Here is a 26,765-nt window from a genome sequence, read left to right on the forward strand (position 1 = left end):
GTCTGTACTAAAAAATACAAAAATTAGCCAGGTGTGGTGGCACATACCTATAATCCTAGCTACTCAGGAGGCTGAGGCAGGAGAATCACTTGAACCCGGGAGGTGGAGGCTGCAGTGAGCCAGGATCACATCACTGCACTGTAGCCTAGGCAGACAGAGTGTGACTCTGTCATAAATAAATAAATAAAAATGCAGCCAAGTCTGGAAGCTGCTGTTGCCAAAGAAAAGGCAGCGCCTGTGTTCCTCTGTGTCCTGAGGAGGCCTACAACATCCAGAACCACTGCGTAACTAGAGTTGCTGCTTGAGTGACCCACAATTGCTACAGGCTTTGTATTCTCTGCTATGCAGCCCAGTCCTGGACCTAGCTCTATGCTCCCCAGGTCTCAGATCGACTGGCTATGAATAGGCCGGTTAGGACTACGAGGGAGTCCATACAGCTTGTCAGCTGCCCCCCCCCCGCCCCACCTCCCACTGGCTGGGAAGAAAGAACTCACGCAAGGCACGTAGCTGCCAAGATGGCAATGTTACATTTAGTACCTGATGGTGGCTATCTACAAACTTCCCATTTCAAAAAAAAAAAAGTATTATCCTCAAAGCTCTTGCCAGTCAAGCACCAACAAAAAACTGATAACATGCACTTTAGCTGCACCTGAATGGTGTAAGTCTTCATATAAGCAATGGCTTGTGTTATTAAAAAAAAAAAAAAAACTACCCACATACATCTTAATGTCCAGGACACACCACACCAGAAGGTAACTGGTTACACTGGATGGTGAAAATCCAGGTGATTTAAATGTTATTATTGTTGTTGCTTATCTTCATTTTCTAATTGTTTTATGATGAATACGGATGACTGACATGACCAATATTACCAGAGCATAAACACCAAAAAGAATCCATTATTTCTTACAGAACTCAAGTGTGTAGCTGGTCTGTAAGTGCTCAGCTCACAACTCTGCCTTTTAGGATGCTTCAAAAACCCTAAAAGCATTGCTCCCTCAGCAAGAGGACAAGGGCCATGATGCACTTATTTGGTAGCTATGTGGCTCTAGTACAGCATGGCAGGCACTTGGAAAGATCAAGATCAACATGCTAATCAATTCAACTGCCAGAGTAAGCCATTCCCCATCAGTCTTTTTCATAAAGAACATGGATTCTTTACTGCCTCTGTAGATTCTGTTAGTTCTAAAAGCATCTTCTGTGAAACTAGTGTTCTCTGGACAACAGGTATGCAAAAACCAAAAAAGGTGCGTGTGTGGGAGCCTGAAAGACAGATTTTTTTCCTAAAGAGCTTTGCAGAGCTTTGACTATGCAGTTATTCATTGTGAGTCACAATAGGAAGATACCGTATATAGCTTTTCCCAAATGTATTTAGCCATAGAACACTTTTCTTCAGGAATAGCTGCAGGGACTGGTACTCCCAGAAATACATTTTGGGAAATGCTAGTCTGTCTTTCTGGTACACAGCTCTTTGACCTACCACCCACAAAGCAGAGTGGCTGCAAACGTCCCCTGTAATGAGGGCAGGGCAGCAGGCCCCAGGAAGGGTTGTACAGAATGAGGTTAGGTGACCGCGCAGCACACTCAGACTTCTGCCATCAAGTGAGCTCAGCCACAAATGAGGTGATTTAGAGCCCAGAAAACAAATAAGGAATGCTCCAATAAATATTCACACTGAACATCAGGTGACATTTTCATTTATTCTGTTTACAGATGCCAGTTGGTTACACTGTTTTTTTCCGTCTCATCTGGGTTGGATCCAAAGATATTAGAGGAGGGGTGACAGGCAAAGTGTCAGACCTCTCACGGGTGGCAGGTACTCTCTGACGACTCTATCACCTCCCGTATCTTTTCCCACCTCATCACCCTCAAAGCTATTTACTGCCAAACGCTACTGCAAAAACTCAATGCATTTACATAAACTAATGCCTAACTGCACATTGACATTTTTTAGAAAAAAAAAATCCCACTTAAGCTTTTCTAGAAACTTAGAGCAGGAAAGTTAAGGACCAAGACTATGAGTGAGACATCTGTGGCAACTAAAAGTAGAGGAGCGCTGAGTTTCTCCACGATGGAAGCAAGCCGTACTGAACCCACCCTTCCTGTGCGGCAGGATGAGACCTCTCCTTTATACCCTGCTGGGACTCTCCGGTGGACGATGTGACTGCATGAGTGTGGAAGGGCAGCTTGCCGGCTTAGTGTCACCTTGCAGAGGTAGCTAGGCACTGTGCAGCCACACTGCCCAAGACGCACTCCTAAGAAACTGGTCCTACAAAGTGCTCCTTGTAAGAGAACTTGAGGGATCAAAGTATTTAGAAAATATGATACACTATTGTTTCCTTCCTGGAGATCCACAATGCACACTATTACATGGAAGTTTCCCGAAGTCCTTTCATAAAGCTATGCTTGACTTTATTTAATCCAGAGTTTCCTAAATCAACTTGACTTTGGAATCTCTTTTTTTAGGTGGCACATTTCACAGAACACATTCTGAGAAATGCTCCTCTATGGCTTTGAGAAATTCTTTGCAGAAACACAAAAATTATAATTTTTTACTTAAAAAAGTAACTCCTAGGATCATGTGTTGTTGGTCAACAACAAAGAGATCAGAGTCAGGAAATCAATTTCATAGACCCCCCCCTTTCTAATTCCAGCCCAGCAATGATGCCATGAACTGTGCCTGCCTGAAAACAGGCAGCAATCAATTGTCCATGACTTCTTCTTTAAGGCTTGAGTTGTTCGGCATGGCAATCACAGCACAGAATTGAATGTGGCCCATCAGGGGCCCATATTTCATGTACAGAGGCCACGCGTCTAGTCTTGTCTTCTGCCATAACAGTGAAATCACTAAACATCTATTGTTGCTTATCGCATGACTACAAGGTTTTTCAAATCGACCTGACAGCTCTTTGTTCCTAACAAAAATAGGGGACAACTTGCAGAGCTTCTAATTATTTTCAGCAACAACTACACAGACCAAGAGATCATGATACAAACTTTTGGCCAAATGATTTAAAAGTATTACAGCAAGGATGGGGGAAGATGGAAATCAACGACATTACTGGGATGTAAACATTTCATCATCTGCATACTATGTTATTTTTAATTCTTGTTTCCAAGGGGTTTCACATGATATTTTGAAGCAGAAGCAGACCCTCCACATGTGGAACCTGGCAGACAATAATAACTTAATATCTATGCCCTGCTGAGATATGAGGGCGCGTTCACACCTCAATAGCAATCCTTGCAAATCGATACTGCAGAGACGCGGGAGGCCTCAGCAGCACTAAACCCCTCTGGGCCGCTGGCTGGCTGGACAGCATATCCAGCAAGCCTGTCAAGCTAACAAAGCCCAGGGCTTCTCCACAGCCAACAGCCATGGAAAAATCTCCCTGAGTCACAAAGCCTAGCAGAGTTCTGGAGCAGTGCAACGTCACACGCGGCAGAGGGCCTGACCACAGCCCCAGAGTCAGAGCTTCCTGCCCAGCCACGGGCTCTTCCCCTGCCAGGCCATGAGAAGAGGTATGTCCCAGCTTCTGCCGCTTCTCCCTTTTCTTCTTCTCTTTCTGTTTCAGGATCTTGTTCTTGAATGGGTCACTGTGTTTGGATTCCTGGGGCCCACAGTAGCGCCAGTCCTTACAGAGCTGGAGGAAGTCCTCCTTGGCAGGGATGCAGATCATGGTGTGAGGCTCAGGGCTGCCTCTGCTGAGCAGGGACAGGCTGACCCACACCAGGGCCCTGGGGAAGTGGCCCAAGATGGACAGGCAGGCCTCTCTGGTCAACCCTTGCTGGGCTCTGCAGGGAGCTCGCCGGGCTGCCCGACTATCCTCAGAACTGGGCCCACACCAGGCTGACAGTTGCTTCAGTAATTTTCTACTCCTACATGAAGTTGGAGACATACATTTGAGGATATTTTGTTCCAGAAAAAAATACGCAATCAGAAGATTAGACACTGCGAGAATTAATCTGACTCTTTTATACTGAGAAAGCATCAAAACTACAATTTTTTAAAAATTAGAAATACACTGTAGTACATTTTAGTACTGACCTTTTTCTTTTTGTGTTTGCCATTCTGAAACTCAGGAAATACAGGGTTTAAGAAGTTGAAGACAGGGAAAATAAGACAGTGAGATAGAATCTAGGATTGCAATCACAGTGAGGGTGAAAATAAAGAGGCACTAAGATTTTGATGAGTAAAGGAACTGTGAGGGACAGTTACATGTAAGGTAAGAAAGAATGATATGAAATTATGAGGCTACTATATGGAAAAGTAAGCACAAAGCTAGAGGATAAGCACTTTTTAAAAATCAGAGCACAGGCCATGCGGTGGCTCACACCTATAATTCTAGCACTTTGGGAGGCTGAGGAAGGTGGATCACCTGAGGTCAGGAGTTCAAGACCAGCCTGGCCAACATGGTGACGATTAGCCAGGGATTGTAGTAAGCAACAGTAGTCCCAACTACCTGGGAGGCTGAGGCAGGAGAATCGCTTGAACCCAGGAAGCAGAGGTTGCAGTGAGCCAAGATCACACCACTGCACTCCAGCCTGAGCAACAGAGCAAGACTCCATCCCCCGCAAAAAGACTTCAGAGCAGAGCACAGAATGCAGGTTCACTAATACACAGAACCTGGACCACAGCAATACTGAGAGGAGAATATACAGTATCTGGTAGCCTCTCTGGTTAGAACCATATTACATCTAATGGGTTGCTATTCTATCACAAATCCATATAATTCAAAAGGAACTAGAATAAATCTAATTTGGTAATTTAAAGCAAAGAATGCTTGCTCAAACTGCATAAAATATGTCAGGAGAAACTGCCTTGGCTTAGATCCATGGATGACAATATTGTAAATCATTTCATCAATTAGCATCATGCCCTATGTCAAATATTAGTAAGTTCTTTCCCTGAGCTCTCTACGAAATATAAAAAACTAGCTTCTCCTTCTAGAAAGTCTATAAATTCACTTGGGTTTTGCATAAAGAAACAGTGATGACATTTACATCCTGTAGCCTCTTCAGTATTAAAATAAATAATCCAAAATGTACCCAGAAGTCACCGGCACTTACCTGAGAACGCAGAGTTGACTCCCTGTGGCAGCAACATGGTTTTCACTGGCCTCCTGGTCTGTGATGCTCTCAGGCCCCACTGGTTCTTGACACCCTGCGTTCATTACCTCCTCGGCCTTCCTGGGGTGATCTATGGATGTGCCCACTTCATCAGATGGCTGAGGAGTTTTCTTTGGCATGAGAGCACAAGGCATCTCAGATCTTCTTAAGTCACTCTCCTTACCATTTGGAGATGAAGCTACAGAAGGTTCTTCATGGGCCTGGCCTCTTAACTCCCAGTCTTGAGTTAACTGCTCCCAGGGGCAGAAGAAAGGTGCCAGAGTGCCAAGCTTAACGTAGTTGGGCCGTTTTGCAGGAGGGCGTCTGAAGAAAAACAAAGAGGAGAACCAATGTTGAACCATTTAGGAATGGAAAACTAAAATAATTGTAACCATTATAATGCAGCTGTCTCTTATTTTTTGACACAGAGTTTCACTCTGTCACCAAGCTGGAGTGCAGTTGCGAGATTTCAGTTCATTGCAACCTCCACTTCCTGAGTTCAAGTGAGTCTCCTGCCTCAGCTTCCTGAGTAGCTGGGACTACAGGCACGCACCACCAAGCCCAGCTAATTTTTTGTATTTTTAGTAGAGACGGGGTTTCACCATGTTGACCAGGATGGTCTCGATCTCTTGACCTTGTGATGTGCCCGCCTTGGCCTCCCAAAGTGCTAAGATTACAGGTGTGAGCCACCATGCCCAGTCAATGCATCTCTATTTTAACAAAACACACACACACAAAAAAACTTTCCAAGAAACATACGATAAAGAATAATAGGGTGAGCTCAATGGGTCATGCCTGTAATCCCAGCACTTTGGGAGGCTGAGGTGGGCAGATCACTTGAGGTCAGGCGTTTAAGATCAACCTGGCCAATGTGGTGAAATCTCTACTGAAAACATAAAAATAATCCAGGCGTGGTGGAGGGTGCCTACAATCCCAGCTACTTAGGAGGCTGAGGCAGGAGAATTGCTTAAACCCAGGAGGCAGAGGTTGCAGTGAGCTGAGATCGCGCCACTGCACTCCAGCCTGGGCAACAGAGCCAGACTCCACCTCAAAAAATAATAGTAATAATAGGCCAGGCACAGTAGCTCACACCTGTAATCCCGGAGCTTTGGGAGGCCGATGTGGGTGGATCACCTGAGGTTAAGAGTTCAAGACCAGCCTGGCCAACATGGTGAAATCCCATCTCTACTGAAAACACAAAAAAATTAGCCAGGTATGGTGCTGTGTACCTGTAATCCCAGCTACTAGGGTGGCTAAGGCAGGTAAATTGCTTGAACCCAGGAGGCAGAGGTTGCAGTGAGCCAAGATCATGCCACTGCACTCCAGCATGGGCGACAAGAGCAAAACTCCGTCTCAACAACAACACCAATAATAATAATAATAACCAACTCTACTAGCTAACCTTTTTTATTTTCTTTGGTCTTCAATAAACAATGTAGTCCCATGTGGCCACTGGACCACCCCAGGGGGTCCATTCCTGAAAGCTACAAGCAGCTGGTTCCCCTGGAGTTGTGCCTGGATTTTCCTATATACTTACAAGTTTCTAAGTTGAAGGTTACATGAAGTTTCTGTCTTACTCTGACCTGTAGTGACCCAGCTACCCTCTGCAGACATTAAATATCATCATCCGTTTCTTATATAACCTTCCAGAGACATTTTATATACATATAAGCAGACATGTACATATTTTTCTTTTTACTTATTTTTACACAAATAGCAGCATACTGGGTACAGTAGTTTTTGCTTAACTTTACTTTTTTCATTTAACAAAATCTCTTGATCACTTTATGCCAGTACCAAAATCTCCCTCATTCTTTCTTAAAGGCTGTGCATCTTGTGGCTTATTCTACTGTATGAATACGCCTAATTGATTCATACTGTATGAATACGCCTAATTGATTCCTACTTTAATAGACAGTCCTCTATTAAAGGACATTTTGGTTGTCTTCAAGCTTTTGTTCCTAGAAACAAGGCTGCAATAAATGGTCTTGAAGGTCACGCTGCTCTGTACTACCATGACTCTTGTCACTCCCAATGGCTTCAGCATCTGCCTAAATCACCCTTCCAATATCCCACCAGTCACCTTCCCACCCTCACTCCAGATCTTTTACTTTGCCCACCTCAAGCACCCAATCCCTGGTCACACCTTAGGTGTAGTCACTGCCAACACCTGTTCCAGCTTAAAACTTCGATGTCAGTATCTTGCTCCTAGAACCATGCCTCCTGTTTTCCACCCACTTACCCTCCCGCAACAATTCCCTCAACCATACATTTACATTAGCACCTCCTGCTGCTCTCAGAGGCTGCCTCGCTCTCTATCAGCCTAGACTCCATGGCTCACACCACCATCTGTCCCCTACAAACACCCTGACTCCCTCCACTGGAAAGCCACCTGGGTACAGCCAACTCTCCAGTGACCCCATGCCAGCCCGAGCTGCAGAGCACAGCTGAAGAAGAACTCACAATGGTCCTGAACCGTCTTCTTTTATAAACACAAATCTCGAGTAGGTGTCCTCTACATCTTACAGATCCCATGTTTCTCCTCTCAATTCTATCTTCCATTCTTCTAGAAACTGCTTACAATTCCTCTCTCCTCAAATCTCCAACAGGCTCTACTTCTTACTGCTGGCTGATAGCTGTGCCTCTTTTTTCATGAAGACAGTCACAGCCAGGAGTGTGCTACCTAATCCCCTCACCACAGAATCTAACCTAGCTAAATAAATCCATGTTCAGATTTCAGTGGAAGTCTAACAGCCTTATATTAATTTTTCTGAGGAAGAAGAACTAGCCAACTTAAGAATTACTGAAAGTGGTCTGGAAAATAGGATTAAGGGTCAGAACTGTTAGCAAATCTAGTTGGAAGATAGCCAAAGACATAAAAGCAAATTAAACTATATCAGTGGCGGCCAGGCACAGTGGCTCATGCCTGTAATCCCAGCATTTTGAGAGGCTGAGCCAGCGGATCAACTGAGATCAGGAGTTCAAGACCAGCCTGACCAACAAGGAGAAACCTCATCTCTATTAAAAATACAAAATTAGCCAGGAGTGGTGGTGCATGCCTGTAATCCCAGCTACTTGGGAGGCTGAGACAGGAGAATGGCTTGAATCCAGGAGGCGGAGATTACAGTGAGCAGATATCATGCCATTGCATTCCAGCCTGGGCAACAAGAGTGAAACTCTGTCTCAAAACAAACAAACAAAAAACACTGTATCAGTGGCAGCCTAACAGCCTTATATTGAGAAGAACTGAACTCAATCCCAACAGATTGAGTTGTGCCCTGAATCCTCTCCACTTGTGCCCTGAATCCCACCTCTTCTTCCTTGTTCAAGGACTTTTAGTCTCCCTCCCCTCTCCTGGGTACCCCCAACCAGCCTAGAAACTTGTGCTTCCATCAAGAACACAAGCTACATGGCCAGGTATAGTGGCCCATTCCTGTAATCCCAGCACTTTGGGAGGCTGGGGTGGGAGGACTGTTTGAGGCCAGGAATTCAAGACCAGCCTGGGCAGCAAAGCAAGACCCTGTCTCTACAAAAAATTTAAAAATTAGCCAGGAGTGGTGGTGCACACCTTTAGTCCCAGTTCCTCAGGAGGCTGAGGTGGGAGGATTGCTTGAGCCCAGGAGTTGGAGGCTGCAGTGAGCTATGATGGCAACACTGCACTCCAGCCTGCATGACAGAGTGAGACGAGACCCCGTCTAAAAAAATAAAAAAGAATGTAAGCTCCATGAAGGTAGACACAGACTTGTCTGCCTTGTCCCTACTGTTGCCCCAGCACTTAGAATGGTGTTTGACACACCGTAGGCTCTAAAGAAATGTGTGTTAAATGAAGGAACAAATGAGACACATATATAAAGATGCACACAGGAAGATGTTCACAGAAACACAGCAAAAAAATCAGAAATAACCTCAAGAGCCACTGATAAATTACAGGATATCCATGCTGCAATTGTATGTGACTATTCAAAGTGACATTTTGAGCAAAGCTGGCAGGCTGATTCACAGGTCAAATGTGGCCTGCTGTCTGTTTTTGTACGACCCATGAGCTAAGAACGATTTCTACATTGTTAAATGGTTGAAAAAGCAAACGAATATTTGATGACACTTGAAAATTATATGAAATTCAAATCTGAGTGTCCATAAATAAAGCGTGATGAGAACACAGCCATGTTCGTCCCCTTACATGTCATCTGCAGCTGCTCTGCAGCCACAGTGGCAGAGTCTGGTAGTTACCATGGAGACCAAAGGCTCCACAAAGTCAAAAATATTTATCTTCTGGCCCTCTACCAAAAAAGTTTGTCAACACTTGGTTTAGAGTCATATTTTTTGACATGGTGAAACTGTACATACTATATTGTTAAAGGAAAAAGACAGGTTTCAAAATAGTACATGTAATACCATTCTTTAAAAACACATGTGTGTCTACGGAAAATTTTCAAGCATAAGAAAACTCTGAAAAGTGAGAAATAAATTACTGTCAACTATTATTTAACAAACACATAGAAGCCTCTCAACTATGTATTATGGGAGGCACAAGATGTATAGCATGTGATTGCTGCCCTCAAAGAGCTAGTAAGCTAGCAATCCAGGAATACATCACTAGTCACTCACTCATCCACCACTCAGCAAACAGTTTGAAACCCAAGCACAGGCCAGGCAGAGTGGCTCACACCTGTAACCTTAGCACTTTGGGAGGCCGAAGCAGGTGGATCATTTGGGCCCAGGAGTTCAAGACCACCCTGGGCAACGTGGCAAAACCTCATCTCTACAAAAAAATATAAAAATTAGCCAGGCTGAGAAAATACCAAATATTTGTTAACAATTAAAAAAAAAAATTAGCCAATTAGCCAGGCATGGTGGTAGGTACCTGCAGTCCCAGCTACCTGGGAGGCTAAGGTGGGAGGATCACCTGAGCCTGGGAGGTGGAGGCTGTGGTCAGCCATGATCATGCCACTGTACTCCAGCCTGAGTGACTGAGTGAGACCCTGTCTCAAAAAAAAAAAAAAAAGCCAGGCTGTCTCTACGGTTATGGTTGCAACAATTAACAACAACAACAAAAAAACACACAATTCTGCCCTTATGAAGCCCACCATCAAGGAACTACAACATTCAACCAGTCATTCACTAGACAACAAATAAAGGTTATTAAGTCTACTGTGCACCAGGCAGTGGCTAGATACTGCAAGTGCCACAATAAAGAGAAAAAGCTTCTACACTTCTGAGAGCTACAATTTAGAGGGCAACAGATTCCCAATGTTAGAATACACTTAGCAATATAAAGGAAGTCATGACCCTCACGGGCCACACTTCCAGTGAAAAAAGAAAAGTCTAAATGGATAGGTACTAAGATAGAAAAACAGTGCTTGGCCTGGCACAGTGACTCACATCTATAAGCCTGGCACTTTGGAGGCCGAGGCCAGTGGATCTAGGGAAAATTGGTATCGAGACTAGCCTGGGCCAACATGGCAAAACCCCATCACTACAGAAAATACAAAAGTTCACCAGGCACAGTGGCATATGCCTTTACTCTTAGCTACACGGGTGAGGTGAAAGAATCACTTGAACCCAGGAGGAAGAGGCTGCAGTGAGCCAAGATCACGCCACTGAACCCCAGCCTGGGTAACAGAGCAAGATCACCATCTCAAAGAACAAATAGTGCTTCTCTCTGGATGGCAGGATTTATCTTTTTCTACATTTTCATTAAAATTGTATAACTATGTATTACTTCTATAAGTTTTAAAAACATAATTTCCATCTTGGAGGGGGAAAGGAGTTGGCAGTAGGAATCTATTAACAAGTGTCTGAAACTCATGTCCATGTTTAGGTGTACATCATTATTGATAGAAACAAATAACAAACAGAACAGTTTGTAACTGAAATGGGCCTATAAAAGCCAAATAGATATAAGACAATCTCCTCACTTAATATCTTCTTAATTATTTCTCAGTAATGCTGAACCCATTGAAAAGTCTATGAAAACTCTACATTATACATAATAAGAATTACCAAAGTCATCCTAATGTTTGGGATGCCAATATAAGCGGCACTTCTCTTCTCCTTAAGACATTATTAAGCTAGATAAGCCAGCTTATTACCTTTTATATTTTTCAAGAAGATTCTTAGCTTGCTCTTCTGCAAACAGCATCCCAGCAGGGCAGTCTGGAAAATCACCTGGGACACTAGGCGACCTCTTATACTGAGAATGTACTGCAGACTGTTTCAATCCTCCAACTCTTGCACCTCGATAGATCTAAAGGAATGTCAAAAAGATACTGTCAACCTACCAAAATGTCAAAAAGATACTGTCATTCTACCAATGGGATTGCTTAACTGTTTATATGGGGAAAATGAGAAACAACCTAAATGCCCATCAGAAGGAGAATGGATATAAATAAACCCAGTGGATTACCATGCAATAGTAAAAATGAATGAAATCAATCCTCATCATGTTTCATCAATCAATATGAAAAAAAAATCTCAATGCCAAGTGAATATAGCAAGTTACAAAATCATGTATACTTTGAGGTATATACTTTAAAAACATGTTGAGTCTAAATAGTTATTTTATTGTGGGATGCAAACATACTTTAATAAAGCTATAAAAGTATTCATGGTAGTAGCAAACACCAAAATCAGAACAGTGATTATTTTAAAAGGAGGGAGGGAAATGAGACTGGAGAGAGATACACAGAGCACATCCAATACATCTGTAACGTTTTATTTCTTAAGCTGGATGGCAGTTAAATAGCACACAGGCTTTTTGTATGCTTGAAAACATCTCATAGTAAAAAAATTAAGTAGGATTATTTTTAAGTGTTCCTACTCCTGAATGATTAACTGGGTGTCCCTTGTACTAGGCATGCTAAAAATTAATTACCGGCATGAATCTAAAAGTCTCACATGCCTTTTACACTCTCATCATCAAAGTAGTATTTATTTATTTATTTGTATTTATTTTTGTCACTCTGTCACCCAGGCTGGAGTACAGTGGTGCAATCTCAGCTCACTGCAACTCCATGTCCCAGGTTTAAGGGATTCTTATGCCTCAGCTTCCCAAGAATCTGGGATTACAGACATGCACCACCGTGTCCAGCTAAATTTTGTATTTTTAGTAGAGACAAGGTTTCACCATGTTGGCCAGGCTGGTCTCAAACTCCTGACCTCAAGTGATCTGCCCACCTCAGCCTCCCAAAATGCTGGGGTTACAGGCGTGATCCACCACACCCGACCCTCAAAGTAATATTTAAAATAACCAGGAAAAAAAAGACACATTCGATTCTAATAAAATTTTTAGCTACAGTTGATAAATAGGAGTATATGGTTATAGTTAACATTTTTTAAAAATGTATTCTATCCATCTGTAAAAATTAAGTCCTTTGCTTCTAAACTATAGCAAATTTCTTCAAATCAAATACCTCGACATTTTTGTTGCTACTATTCGAAAATCATGTTTAAAAACCTCAACAATTGACAATATGTCAGTACAGGTCTTATAATGAGAACTTGGCTCCAAGGACTCTATGTATGAAGTATCTTGTATACAGAACTATAGCTCTAAGGGCAGAAATATACTACTAATTCCTCCTGAATTGTACATAAAGTCTGGAACATTTTGAGTACTTATCATTTATTAGGAATATTGTAAATATTACAACTGTTAGAATCAAAAAGTAACTTACAAATGGAATCCAGAAAGCCATGCCCCAGCCCTTTGGAAGCAGGACATCCCAGCCACTTCCCCAGCCTAGTCGGTCTTCACCGGTCACTTTTCCTGGCTGCTGAATCAAAAGTATAGGTATCTTGGATTCATGGGGACCTAAAATAAGCTGTGACCCAGGCACCAGCAATTCACTCCTCATCCGGTTTAAATCCTAAAGTGGAAGAAAATAATTCAAGACAAACAGCCCTAGTCTTCTGGGAGATCCTCCTGGGTCTCCCTATAAGCAGCTTTAGAAAGTTAAATGCTCCTTTTAAAAAGCAAGAGAAAAATGTTCTCAATAAATAAATGTAAGTCATTTTAAGTATAAGGTATTCCTCCTACATATATTTTCCTCTATTCAAGTACTTGGGTAGAAATGCCAAATTATCTTATATCATTCATTATCAGCATTCGTTCTGCTGATCTCTTATATCAAGATTCATCTTATATGTTGATATTCTGTCCCTACATTGATTTTGATTAAGATTTGCTGTCATGAAGTAAAAAAGGTATAAACTATTAAGTGACACCTTCTCAAAGATATGCAACTAGAAAAATGTACTGGTTCTTAAGAAAATTGCTCTCCAGGTCTTAAAAATTTTAAATAGATGCTGTTTAAAATTATTGTTAAGGGGAACATAGGAGGTGGATAACATCCTTTCAGACTTTCCTTGGAGCTGTAAAAAGAGACTAACAGGTAGGTAAGAGGGCTATCACTCAGTTTAGAAAAACTATGCAAGAGACTGCCTCCAGGCCACAGTCTAACTGCTACCTCATGAATGCTCTTCAAGCCAAGTCCAATCCTGATTCTTCTTTTTCACGTTCACTCGAGTTTCCACTACCATCTATGTGTTAGTAATTCCAAACTATATCTCTTTAGCCCTGACTTTTCCTCCTGGGACCGAAACCTATCTTCTATACCTCTGTTCTTGGGAAGTCTCACAGCCCCTCAAACTCAAGATTGAACTCATCACCCTTCCCACTGTATTTGCTCTCTTCCTATATTCCCCACCTAGCTGAATGACACCACAATTTACATACTCCATTCATTCATCCATTCATATATTTACTAAGCACTTCTATGTACCTGCTACACATCAGTGAGCAAGTCAGACTTGGCTCTGGCTCTCTTTTGGCTGAAATCCTAAATCCAAGCTAGAATATCAGCACTTAATTGACATGCCTCCCCCTTTTTTACCTCCCATCTTCCAACCAACCAGCAAGCCTTGTCAATTTAGCTTCTGGGAATATGTGTTAAACCTCAACCTCTCCACCTCAGCCACACTGCCACAATTCAGGCCCCCATGATGTCATACCTAGAATATGTCAAGGGTCTTTTTAAGGCCATCCAACCCACAGTCTCTCTCCCGCTCCCTCGCCCCCCATCTCCGACCCCACACTACTGCCAATGTGAAATATCATGTCATGGCCAACCTTAAAACCTTCAAGGGTGCCCCACATTTCCAGTACAAATTGTTAAAAGGCTTCAAGGTCTTTCATGTTCTTCTAGCCTCCATTTGTGTCTTCAGCTTCATCTTTCACCCCATTCCTGATTCCTCACTCCTGATCCATTTACAGAGTCCTAATCCACTTGGAGCATCATCCTGGTTTTTGCCTGGGCTCCTACACATGCTGTTCTCACTTCCTGCAATCTTATCTTCGCTGAAACCTTCACCCTACCCCCAAGAACTCTGGTTACTTCTGGCTCCCATCTGAGAGTCAGCTCAAATGCCTGCTCTTCCATCCAGGAGGCTGGTCTCATTTTTCTCATCTGAGCTCAGTACCCCTTCTAGAAGTTTCCTGAGTGTCCTGTACTTCTTTGACCACATCCTAGTCATCTACCCTAGCATCTCGCACAATGTCTGGCCCTGGAAGGACCCCAATCATAGTAAAATTAAAGACAGATAACATTTAAGGGAAAAGAAAATAAAAGAAAAACATAATTAAACCATGAAATCATTTCAAGAAAAAAACTTTGTATTAACATTTTCTAGAGATTTTTTTTACTTTATCTCTAAGAACAGAAAAAAAAATCATAGTATGTATCTTTATTCTTAGATTCTTATCCTTGGCTAATAGATATGATCCTTATCTTTTCTTAGATCCCTATCCTTACTCTTAGATTATCCCTAAGAACAGAAGAAAACCACAGTATATATCATGAGTCAGGGATCAACAACTTGTTTGAAAACAAAAGAAAGTCTATGGGATTCTATGAAGTATGAAATAACTTCTTATGGTCTCTAGAATGATATATTTAACCTGTCATTCATGACTTTACCAATAATCCTTTCACTATTAGTTACCTGATCCGAGATTTTATTCTCTGTGACACTCTTACAGATATCTTGGTTCCAGATAAAGCTATGCGTACATTCCACAGGCACACCCTCCAGAAGCAGCTGTCTAACTTTCTCATTATCTAAGAGGGAAAAGAAATAGCCTTCAAACCACATTCTTCAGATCAATGAAGTCAAACTCCAAACATTGGCAGTAGGCCTTTTGTTACAAAATTTTATTTCATAGGCATTTACTTAGCTTAAAAGACAAGAAATTAAGTTACTTGACAAGAAATTAAGTTATTCTTATAGTCAATTATATAGTCTACGACATAGGAAAGGCTCTTAAGCAGTTTTCTTTAGTACTGATTTTTCATGTATAAGATGCAAAGATCACAATATTAAATTGCCTCCAAATAACTGCCTAATTCCACATGTAAGATAATCAAATTCTAGGAGCCACTGCAAAGGCAAATATGGCACATTAAGCCAGGCATGGTGGTGTATACCTGTAATTCCATGTACTTGGGAGGCTGAGGTGGGAGGGTCACTTAAGCCCAGGAGTTTAAGCGCAGCCAGGGCAACATAGCAAGACCCCATCTCTATATAATAATGATGATATGCCATATTATAAATACCTGTCATACTTCAGCTACTGGCTTCAGGGCTTTGTGTATCATTCCTCATCCAATGTTGGTGAGCCAACAGATATTATCTTCTCTTCTATCCCACTATTGAACTGTTTATTCCTTTCTGTAAAATGTATTTTTTCATCTTTTTTTTTTTGAGACAGAGTGCAGCAGCACAATCTTGGCTCACTGAAACCTCCGCCTCCTAGGTTCACGTGATTGTCCTGCCTCAGCCTCCCAAGTAACTGGGATTACAGGCGTGTGCCACCATGCCTGGCTAATTTTGGTATTATTAGTAGAGACAGAGTTTTGACATGCTGGCTGGGCTAGTCTCAAACTCCTGACCTCAAGAGATCCGCTTGCCTCAGCCTCCCAAAGTGCTAGGATTACAGGCGTGAGCCTCTGCACCCAGCCTCGTCCCTTTAAAATAATGTATTTTCAGTGAAACGTAGTGTTTTATCCCTTTATTATAAGCTGTACCATGCTAGAAAGTACTCATGTAGGAAGGGGAAGAAACTTGATCAGTGACAAACTTCTATATTGATAGAAGGAACTTCCTACATGCAGTCATTTAATCCCTAGAGAAAAGTATCTTCAAAATCTCATTTTGTTGAACTGAAGAATTTTCATTAAAAAAGGCAATTTGAGAGTTTGAGTTATGGTTCTAAACTGTCCACAAAAGAAACATCACTCAAAGGCACTTACTTGCCTGCATGGGTCTGATGGCTAGGAAAAAATAAGTTGGAAACAACTGGGCCATAGTGTGACAAATTTTAGGGGAAAACTAAGTTAGAAAAAATTAAACTGATAAAAAAATCTGAAATGGAGGCCAGGCGCAGTTGCTCCAGCCTGTAATCCCGGCACTTTGGGAGGCTGAGGCGGGTGGATCACAAGGTCAAGAGATCGAGACCATCCTGGTCAACGTGGTGAAACCCCGTCTCTACTAAAAATACAAAAAATTAGCTGGGCATGGTGGCGCATGCCTGTAATCCCAGCTACTCAGGAGGCTGAGGCAGGAGAATTGCCTGAACCCAGGAGGCGGAGGTTGTGGTGAGCTGAGATCAGGCCATTGCCCTCCAGCCTGGGTAACAAGAATGAAACTCTGTCTCAAAAAAAAAAAAAAAAAAAAAAGATCTGAAATGGAAACTGTTTAAAAGCCACAACAGGCTGAGTGCAGTGGCTCACACCTGTAATCCCAACATTTTGGGAGGCCAAGGTAGGCAGATTGCTTTAGCTCAGGAGTTCTAGACCAGCCTGGGCCACATGGTGAAACCCCGTCTCTACGAAAAAAAAATACAAAAATTAGTTGGGTGTGTGGTGCGCGCCTGTAGTCCCAGCTACTTGAGAGGCTGAGATAGGAGGATGGCTTGAGCCCAGGAGGTGGAGGTTGCAGTGAGCCCAGATCGTGCCACTGTACTCCAGTGTGGGTGACAGAGCCAGACTCTGTCTCAAAAAACTAAAATAAAAAATTTTAGAAAGCCACAGCAGCTTCAGTACACTGCTCTTCCTCACACAGATGATAACCATCAGATTCTCAAGCCACAGTGCTGTGTGCTGCGCAAGTTCACATAGCCTGTCTAGGAGCAGTCAAGCTCCACTTCCAAGCCTGGGTATACAGAGCACTTTCCTGCGGAGCACTGCCACAGATTGGGGTACAGGAATGGGATTTTAGTTCAACTAAGCTGCAGACAAGAGACAGCTGATACTTAAAGTGTAAAGACACAGGAAAGTACTTCCTCATCTTCAAATGTTCTAAAAGATAATAATAGATAGGCTTGGTAAAAGTGGCTCATGCCTGTAATCCCAGCACTTTGGGAGGCTGAGATGGGAGGATCACTTGAGCCCAGGAGTTTGAGACTAGCCTGGGGAATTTAGTGAGACCTTGTTTCTACAAAAAGTTAAAATTTAGCCAGGCATAGTGGTGCATGCCTGTAGTCCCACCAACTTGGTGGGGCTAAGGTGGGAGGAAGCTTTGAGCCTGAAAAGTCAAGGCTGCAATGAGCCATGATTGTGTCACCACACTCAGGTCTGGGCAACAGAGTGAGACACTGTCTGAAAAATAAACAATAATAATAATAATATATAAAACAAAGTAGACAGTATGTCCAGACAAGGGAACATTATTGAGCTAAAGAGAAATGTGCTACTGAGCCATGAGAAGAAACTGAGGAAATTTTTTTTTTTTTTTTGAGATGGAATCTTGCTCTGTTGCCCAGACTAGACTGAGTGAGATCTCAGCTCACTGCAACGTCTGCCTCCTGGGTTCAAGCAATTCTACTGCCTTGGTCTCCAGAGTAGCTGGGATTACAGGCACCTGCCACCATGCCCAGCTATTTTTTTTTTTAGTAGATATGGTTTCACCATGTTGGCCAGGCTAGTCTCGAACTCCTTACCACAGGTGATCTACCCGCCTCAGCTTCCCAAAGTTCTGGGATTACATGTATGAGCCACCGTATCTGGCCTACACAGTGGAAATTTAAATGCATATTACTAAGTGAAAGAAGCCAATCTGAAAATGCTATATATTATATGATTTCAATTATATAATATTCTGGAAAACACAAAACTATGGAGGTGGGAAAAAGATAAGTGGTTACCAGGAGTTGGGGAAAGAAGGGATAAATAGGCAGAGCACAGAAGATTTGGGGGGCAGTGAATCTATTCTGTATGATGCTATTATGGTGAATATTTCATTACACCTTTGTCAAAATTGATAGAGTGTATATACCACCAAGAGTGAACCCTAATACAAACTAAGGACTTTAGGTGATAATGATGTGTCAATGTCAGTTCATGGATTGTAACAAATGTACCACTCTAGTAAGGATATGGACTGTGTGGGTGGTGCATGGAGGGGGATGGAGGCTCATGATCTCTGTACTTTCTGCTCAATTTTGCTGTGAACCTAAAGCTGCACTAAAAAATAAAGTATATTTACAACAAACTGGAGTATGTCTGAAAGCAAAGGGGAAGGCCCTTTTAAGTCAATAGTCTTTACTGGGAAGAGAAAAAGAATATCTCCAGCTGAGTCAGCACACACATCAGCATGCCTAGAATGACTGCCACTTCTGAATGTAATTCTAAGTCCTTCCCCAGACTCATATAAAGCATGTTCTCCTTCATACGCAGACAAAAGTTCTTGAATTGGTTATATTAACTCCAGAATGTGACTTAAAGAATGAAGGAAAGAACTTGCTTTCTCCTTTCTTAAATGTATTTTAAAGATCACCAGATATTAAATTAAAACTTAATGAGTTTTACTCAGAGAAGCAAAGGTAACCAGTAAAAGGCTTTCTCATTTGGAAATCAAATAAAACCAAGCCTTCAGATTCACTCTATGTTAAATGAAATATGCAAAACAGTTAAAAGGGCCCAGGGGAAGCAGAGAAAATGACTGCTAACTGGGCACTGCTCAAGTCCACTGCAGATCAGTGCTCTCAAAGTGCTTGCAAGAGCTATGAAATAATAAGGGATGATGTCTGACCTATCCCTCTAAAAGCAGCTGGACTCCTTCCATGTTTTGGGTAGTATGGGAAAGTCATACTACCAAAGAGTGTTTAAAGGGAAAGATCAGAAGCCCACGAGCACAGTGTAAATTCACTATTTCCTAAAGGAAATTGATCTCTCACAGATAAGAACTAATCAAAATAATCCATCAATGCAAACTGGCAAATGCTAAGGATGGCAAATAAAATAACAGCTAGTATGACAGAAACTATAGTTTTAAATCTCACCTAAAAAACCAGTTACCTATATAGTGAAATATTGTGTTAATAAAGTTGAAAATATTTGCAACAACACATTAATATTTAATTCAAATTCTAGAACCAACTGATCAAGCAAAACTTTTCAAACAAAGCATCTAGGAATATGCATTATCACTTCAGGTTCTTCATGTACCCTCCCTTTTACAAGCTCTCTAGCTGGGAACGGTGGCTCACACCTGTAATCCTAGCACTTTGGGAGGCAGAGGCAGAAGAATCGCTTGACTTCAGGAGTCAAATCATGTTTTTCAAGACAGACTTTAATTTTCCTTGAGCTGATTCATAGTAAAACAAAAGCCTTAGAAAGGATTTAATAATCACCTCATTCCAAAGAAGGATTTGAAGTAGCAAGAGAAACAAAGTAGCGTTTACAGCTTTAAGGTGATTATAACAGTCAACATTTAAAGGTGTCCTTTTACATTGCATCAGACCACATTGGCATTAAAAAAGAAATGAGGCAACAACTGACTGAGTAAAGTCTTAGGCTTCAGAATTAACTAACTTACCTATATATCTTCAAACTCCTCTCTCATCCAATCCATCTTTTATGTGAAGTTCTGACAGAGTAATTATTGCCCCCTCAATAAGCTATCTAACTACATTTAAAAAAAAATTCTGGGCTGGGCATGGTGGCTCATGCCTATAATTCCAGCACTTTGGGAGGCCGAGGTGAGTGGATCACCTGAGGTCAAGAGTTCAAGACCAGCCTGGCCAACATGGTGAAAAGTAAATTTTTTTGTTTCAAATTTCAAATACAAAAAAAAAAAAAATTAGCCGGGTATTGTGGCAGGTGCCTATAATCCTAGCTATTAGGGAAGGTGAAGCAGGAGAATCACTTGAACCCGGGAGGCAGAGGTTGCCACAGCACTGGACTCCAGCCTGGGCAACACAGCAAGACTCTGTCTCAAATAAATAAATAAATAAATAATTCTGAAGTTGTTACAACACAAACCTGTACTTTATCTCCAAAGATTCATATACTAATTTTAATTATTCTTCCAATTAATCATGTTTAAATGACAGTAAATACAATGAGACATTATCAAAATTGCTGTCAATCTCAGATCAGAACAAAATTTTAGCCAGCCCCCTACCCACTACCTATGCCACTCCAACCAAACAACTTTCTCAAGCTGCTCTACTTCATCTAAACCAAGACATCTTATACTTCAGCACCTGGGATGGCCTTGCCAGGATTCGAACCTGGATCATCTGTATGGTCAGACAGAGGCTTCCACTGAGCACAAGACCAGCTTCGGGTGCAGATCCCTTCCTCACAATTAAAATTCTGAAACACCAGACATTTTCAGAGAATGCAGTTTGCAGAGAAACAGGTTTTACTAGATACTAAAAAAAGAGAACTTGGAGAATAAAATGAATATAAGTATCAGGCTACATGTTTTACAGCTAAAAGACACTTCCACATGTACCATTTCCTCAGATTATAATCAGTTTGTAAAGTGGGCAGGTAAGGAGACTGCCCTAATTTTTTACAGATGAAGTTACTGAAGAGGTGTCAGAGTCAGAACTCTTCTAATAAGACTGGGCTGCTCAAAACTGTAAGGAAAATCTGGGGTGTTTTTAGAACTTTACCTTGGCATTTTTCTGGATTGGGCAAAGCTTTGGACTTCTTTGGAGGCAAATTTATTCGAGGATCCCCAACTGTCAGTCCCAGAATAGTACCTGTCGGAACTTCTGCTGGTGATGTTATTCCTTCAACAAGAACAAAAAGAACAAAAACAACAAAAAGAAGCTTACAGAAAGTCACTCATAATACATCTACATTTGCTTGTATTTTTAATCTTTCCTATTTTCTAATGAAACTCCTTGGGCTAATTACTTAAAAATATGTATTCTCTCTCTTCCCACTGATACTTTTAGAGAATAAATTAACATTCATAAAGAACAAGGTTTCTTGCAAAAAACATGAAGCCAACATAATAAAAGGTTCTTTTATGAAATGAACACCGATGTTTCTATCAGTGGTAACTACAGCAGCAATGAGCAAAAATGCAGTTGTATGCGGGTAAGCATAAAGTTTAGGTCAGCAGCTGGCATATGCATCTATCTCTGCTATCAGAATGCTAGTTACTTAGAATAGGAACATCTCATTTATTTGTTGTTTCATAACTAGCATGAATACAATGTTTCATAACAAGCATGAATACAGTGTTTAATCACTGAGTTCAGTCCCTCTCTTACTTGGTCCTCTTGCTGTTCACAATAGCAGCAGGTTAAAAAGCAATACTACACGTTGGAGGCCCAACTGCAAAAGGCTCTCTTAGCCCCCTTCCTCCCCAACACAACCCAGTCTTCCCTTTGCATACCTCCCAACAACTCGAAAACGGCTTCTTGTCTGTAATGAAGGGAAACGCTGTCAGGATCCTTACAGGTTTCTATCCACCAGTGGTGAGGTGTCTCCTCTGTGTCCTCTCCCACCTGAAAAATAACAACTACTATTCACCAGGCAAACAATGAATCCAAGTTAATAAGTTTGTCCTAGTTGTGATATCAGCCCCACTCTTTCTTCTTTTGTGTGTGGGAATGAATGTGTTATGGGGTGAACCAGGGAAGTTGCCACTATACTTAACAGAGTAATTAATACCCAGACTAACTACTCTTTCAATTAGCAGCAAGGATATAGTATTACACTTCTAGAGCACAGTACCAACAAAGGAGGCCTCACTTCTCTCCTACATTTTTTTTTTTACAGAGTCTCAGTCTGTCGCCAAGGTTGGAGCGCAGTGGCCCAATCATGGCTCACTGCAGCCTCAATCTCCCAGGGTCAAGTGATCCTCACACTTCAGCCTCTCAAGTGGCTGGGAGCTGGACCTACAGTCACATGCCACCATGCCCAGCTAATTTTTTTAACTTATTTTTTGTAGATACACGGTCTCATTATGGTGCCCAGGCTGGTCCTGAATTCCTGGGCTCAATTAATCAACCCACCTCTGCCTCCTAAAGAGCTGGGATTTTGGGTGTGAGCCACCACGCCTGGTCCTCTTCCACTAGAGCTAACTTCATCATCTCCAATGTAAGCAATAAAATGTTCCTCACCAAAGGAAAATCAAACCAGTATCCTTCATCTCCAGATGAAGGATATACTACTACTAGAGCATTCCTAGAAATGTGTATTTTTTCCACATGGAACTAGGAATTGAGCAAGATTTCAAAAAAGCCCTTCAAGCATCATGTGCATGGCAAGAAGGGAATCTATAGACACAGCTCATGCTGAAGTTCACTGAAGTAGGATCCTAGAGAAGCAATCATGGCCGGGCGCGGTGGCTCACACCTGTAATGCCAGCATTTTGGGAGGCCGAGGTAGGCAGATCGCTTGAGGCCAGGAGTTTGAGACCAGCCTGGCCAACATGGCAAAACCCTGTCTCTACTAAAAATACAAAAAAAAAATTATCCAAGTGTAGTGGTACAGGCCTGTAATCTCAGCTGCTCAGGAAGCTTAGGTATGAGAATTGCTTGAACGTGGGAGATGTAGGTTGCAGTGAGCCAAGATTGTGCCACTGCACTCCGGCCTGGGTGACAGAGTGAGGTTCTGTCTCAAAAAATAATTTTTAAAAAGCAGTAATCATAACAAAGGTACCATTTACTCACAGAAACTCAGGTAGCACAGCTTAGTGGTTTACAGTACAGGCTCTGGAACAAAACTTCATAGGTTCAAATCTTTTCTCCACAATTTATTAGCTACTATGGGGCACCCTCTCTGTGTCAGGCATGGTGCTAAGTACTGGGGACAGAGTAAAAAACAGGACCAACCCGGTCCTCGCCCTTGTGAAACTCATGGTCTGATGAGAGACACGTTCATTACATAAACACACAAATCTATACATATAAATTGAGGACATTTGCAAGATGCTCTGGAAACAACAGGAGAGATCTAGTTTGTTTAACTTGGGGTATCAGGAAAGGATTCTAAAGGGAAATGCTAGAGACTGAAACCTGAAGAATGAGGAAGCTTCTGCCAAGCAAAGAGTGGTGGAGGCAGAATTCTCAGTAGTTGGAGGAAAAATAAACAGGTGCAAAGGCTGTAAGGGAGACAAGAACTGACATTCTAGAACCTGAAAGAAGGTCAGGGTGGCTGAAGTGTAGAAGGGTGAGGAGAAACGAGGCCTCAGAGGCAAGAAGGCAAAAGATTACATGGGTCACATTGAACACTTTGGATTTTATCTTAATTACAATGAGAAGCTATCCAAAAACTTTTCATCAGGAAGCAACAACAGGTGAATAAATTATCAAAAAATCACTCTGCCTCCTGTGTGGAGAATGGGCTGAAAAGGAGGAAGGATGGAGGAAACTTAATGTTCACTCTAGAATCCCTTCCTGGTCCCCCAAGTGTTCAGGCAGAAGACAACACTGGTAAGGAGTACAGCGGAGGCAGTGAAGAGGGAGAAAAGTTGTTTTTATATTTTAAAGCATCTTTCTTCTAAAACCTCAGAATCTGTTCAGTTCTATCATTGTATTTGGCCATGTCAAATTGGTGAGAGGCACAGGCACTGAAAAGTTAATTGCACCAAGACAAGAAAACAAACAGGATCTGAACCCAGGGTGTGGATTCCTAATGTAGTCTCTATGCTAGCCACTTGCCAACAGAGCTACACAAATTTAATTTTTAGTCAATTAAAGTTAAGTAAAGGTATAAATTCAGTCCCTCAGTCATGCTAGCCAAAATTCAAGCATTTTTCTGCCATATGTGGCTAGTGGCTATTATATTGGACAGCACAAAGGAACAGCATCCTCACAGAAAGCTCTGCTGGAAGTGCTGCCCTAGACATAGCACTCTTAACCTTTTTACAGATTGTAGACCCCTAAAACTAGTCCCAGAAAACCAGCCGGGCACAGATGCTCACACTTGTAATCCCAGCATTTTGGGAGGCTGTGGCAAGAGGACCACCTAAGGTTAGGAGTTTGAGACCAGCCTGGCCAACATGGTGAAACCCCGTCTCTACTAAAAATACAAAAATTAGCCAGGCCTGGTGACATGCACCTATAGTCCCAGCTACTTGGAAGGCTGAGGCAGGTGAATCATTTGAACCTGGAAGACAGAGGTTATAGTGGGCCGAGATCACACCACTGCCCTCCAGCCTGGGCGACAGAATTAGACGCAATCTCAGAAAAAAAAAAAAAAAGAAATAAAAAAATCTACGTGGTACAAGCATAAATGCACAAAAACTAGGACACAATTTCAGGGATTTTAGGGACTCCCCACCTATGAAGCAGAAGTTAGGACCACCTACAAGACTCACAGCTACAAGAGCAGTGTGTATTCAAATAAGAACAGTCAGTTTACTATCATATCCACTTAGATGTGGTCTTCTAGAAGTGAAAGATAACAAAATCTTTGATAATAAGCCTAAGTAGGGAAGTAAACATCTAAAAGCCATGGCCCAAAATGTTACCAAATTATATATGAGGTTTCACAAATTTGACAGGAAAAACATGACTAGAATAAAACACTACAGTCACTTTTACTCTTACAGTGTGGACAGAAGCAGCTTTTATTGCTTCAATTAGGATGGAGTGGGAAAGTGGCCCAATCAGCCGGAATCTGTTGATCTCCATCGTCAAATCACTGAAAAAGAAAAAGGATCTTAAAATGGAAACTTCCATCACACAACATTTGTGCCACTGACGAAAATGGAGCAAGTCTTCACTAAAAATGTTCAGTAGGTTCAAAGCAAATTCAACTCATACCTGATTATAATGCCCGTGGCTGGAGAGATCCAAGAGTATGGTAGGCTTGGATCTCTAGTTCCATCACCAATAATTTTTTTAATCGGTTGAGCATTTTCTCTGTCATCTTTCCTTTTTCTTTTCTTGCCAATTTTCTCATCAGGCAATTCAGTTTGGCTTTTTTCTTGGGATGGTGTCAGAAGTGGGTCAGTGATGCAGACAACTGATTTGATGGGTTCCACACACTGGCACACTGCTTTTATTTCCTCTAAGATATCCTAAAAATATAAACATTCACTTTAAAATTTTGAAATTTAAATAGATTGTGACAAATTTAGTTGGGTTATGTTATTTTTTTAATCACCTTAAAAATTCACATTTAACCAGGCACGGTGGCTTACATCTGTAATCCCAGCACCTTGGGAGGCCAAGGCAGGTGGATCATGAGGTCTGGAGCTCGAGACCCAGCCTGACCAACATGGTGAAACCCTGTCTCTACTAAAAATACAAAAATTAGCCAGGTATGGTGGTGTGCGCCTGTAATCCCAGCTACTCAGGAAGCTGAAGCAGCAGAATTGCTTGAACCTGGGAGGCAGAGGTTGCAGCGAGCTGAGATCACGCCACTACACTCCAGCCTGGGTGACAGAGCAACATTCTGTCTCAAAAAAAAAAAAAAAATGACATTTTTGGCCAAGCACGGTGGCCCATACCTATAATCCCAGCACTCTGGGAGGCTGAGGTGGGTGGATCACCTGAGGTCAGGAGTTTGAGACCAGCCTGACTGACAGGGTGAAACCCCGTCTCTTCCAAAAAGTACAGAACTTAGCTGGGTGTAGTGACAGATGCCTGTAATCTCAGCTACTCAGGAGGCTGAGCCAGGAGAATCCCTTGAACCTGGAAAGTGGAGATTGCAGTGAGCTGAGGTCGTGCCATCGCACTCCAGCCTGGGCAACAGAGCAAGACTCTGTGTCAAAAATAAATAAATAAATAAAATTCACATTTTACCCCTTCACAAATTAACTTAATCATCAAAAAGCTTTTTTGGGCCAGGCCTGGTGGCTCACATCTGTAATCCCACCACTTTAAGGCGGAGGCAGGAGGATGGTTTTAGCCCAGGAGTTTGAGGCCACTCTGGGCAACATTAGGGAGACATTTCTACACAAAATAAAAAAATAATTTGAAGGGCATGGTGGTGCACCCCTGTAGTCTAAGCTACTTGGGAGGCTGAGATAGGAGGATCACTTGAGCCTCAGAAGTAGAGGCTACAGTGAGCTATGACTGCACCACTGCACTCAAGTCTCAGTGATAGAACAAAACCCTGGCTCAAAAAAAATTTTTTTTAATTTTTTTAAAAAAGCTTTTTTGGGTTCTGAGTAGTGTATGCCACTTTAAACAAAAAAAAAAATTTTGAAACTTAAAATTTCAAAAGTGTTAGGGCTGGGGTTAGGGGTAGGGTTAGTCAAATATTACGAAAACAATATGATCACTCTGACTAAATTTTTTTTTTAAGTAGTGAGTATGCCAAGGAAGGGAAGCTAAGCTAAATGCAGTGAGAAAAAAAAAATCATAAGAATTACTCAAAACAGCTTCTCATTATCAAATA

The 26,765-nt window shown here is 41.9% G+C and overlaps 1 protein-coding gene across 5 annotated transcripts in view; it reads right to left on the bottom strand.

Moving 5' to 3' along the window:
- Positions 1-1,681: 1,681 nt before the first annotated feature.
- Positions 1,682-26,765, bottom strand: part of POP1 (POP1 ribonuclease P/MRP subunit) — a 42,944-nt gene continuing 17,860 nt past the window's right edge. For 4 of the 5 annotated variants that reach the window (XM_008983427.5, XM_035276503.2, XM_035276502.2 and 1 more), the window contains exons 8-16: positions 25,184-25,440; positions 24,968-25,061; positions 21,805-21,916; positions 21,071-21,190; positions 15,112-15,227; positions 12,786-12,977; positions 11,202-11,356; positions 5,071-5,433; positions 1,682-3,879 (exon numbers count right to left, since the gene is read on the bottom strand). In XM_008983427.5, coding sequence (XP_008981675.1) covers positions 3,225-3,879; positions 5,071-5,433; positions 11,202-11,356; positions 12,786-12,977; positions 15,112-15,227; positions 21,071-21,190; positions 21,805-21,916; positions 24,968-25,061; positions 25,184-25,440 — 2,064 coding nt within the window. In that variant the 3' untranslated portion in view covers positions 1,682-3,224. The remainder of the gene's footprint in view (positions 3,880-5,070; positions 5,434-11,201; positions 11,357-12,785; positions 12,978-15,111; positions 15,228-21,070; positions 21,191-21,804; positions 21,917-24,967; positions 25,062-25,183; positions 25,441-26,765) is intronic. The other variant, XM_078353482.1, reaches the window with a different exon arrangement.

This window comes from Callithrix jacchus, chromosome 16 (assembly GCF_049354715.1).
Source record: "Callithrix jacchus isolate 240 chromosome 16, calJac240_pri, whole genome shotgun sequence".
NCBI classification, from domain to species: Eukaryota; Metazoa; Chordata; class Mammalia; order Primates; family Cebidae; genus Callithrix; species Callithrix jacchus.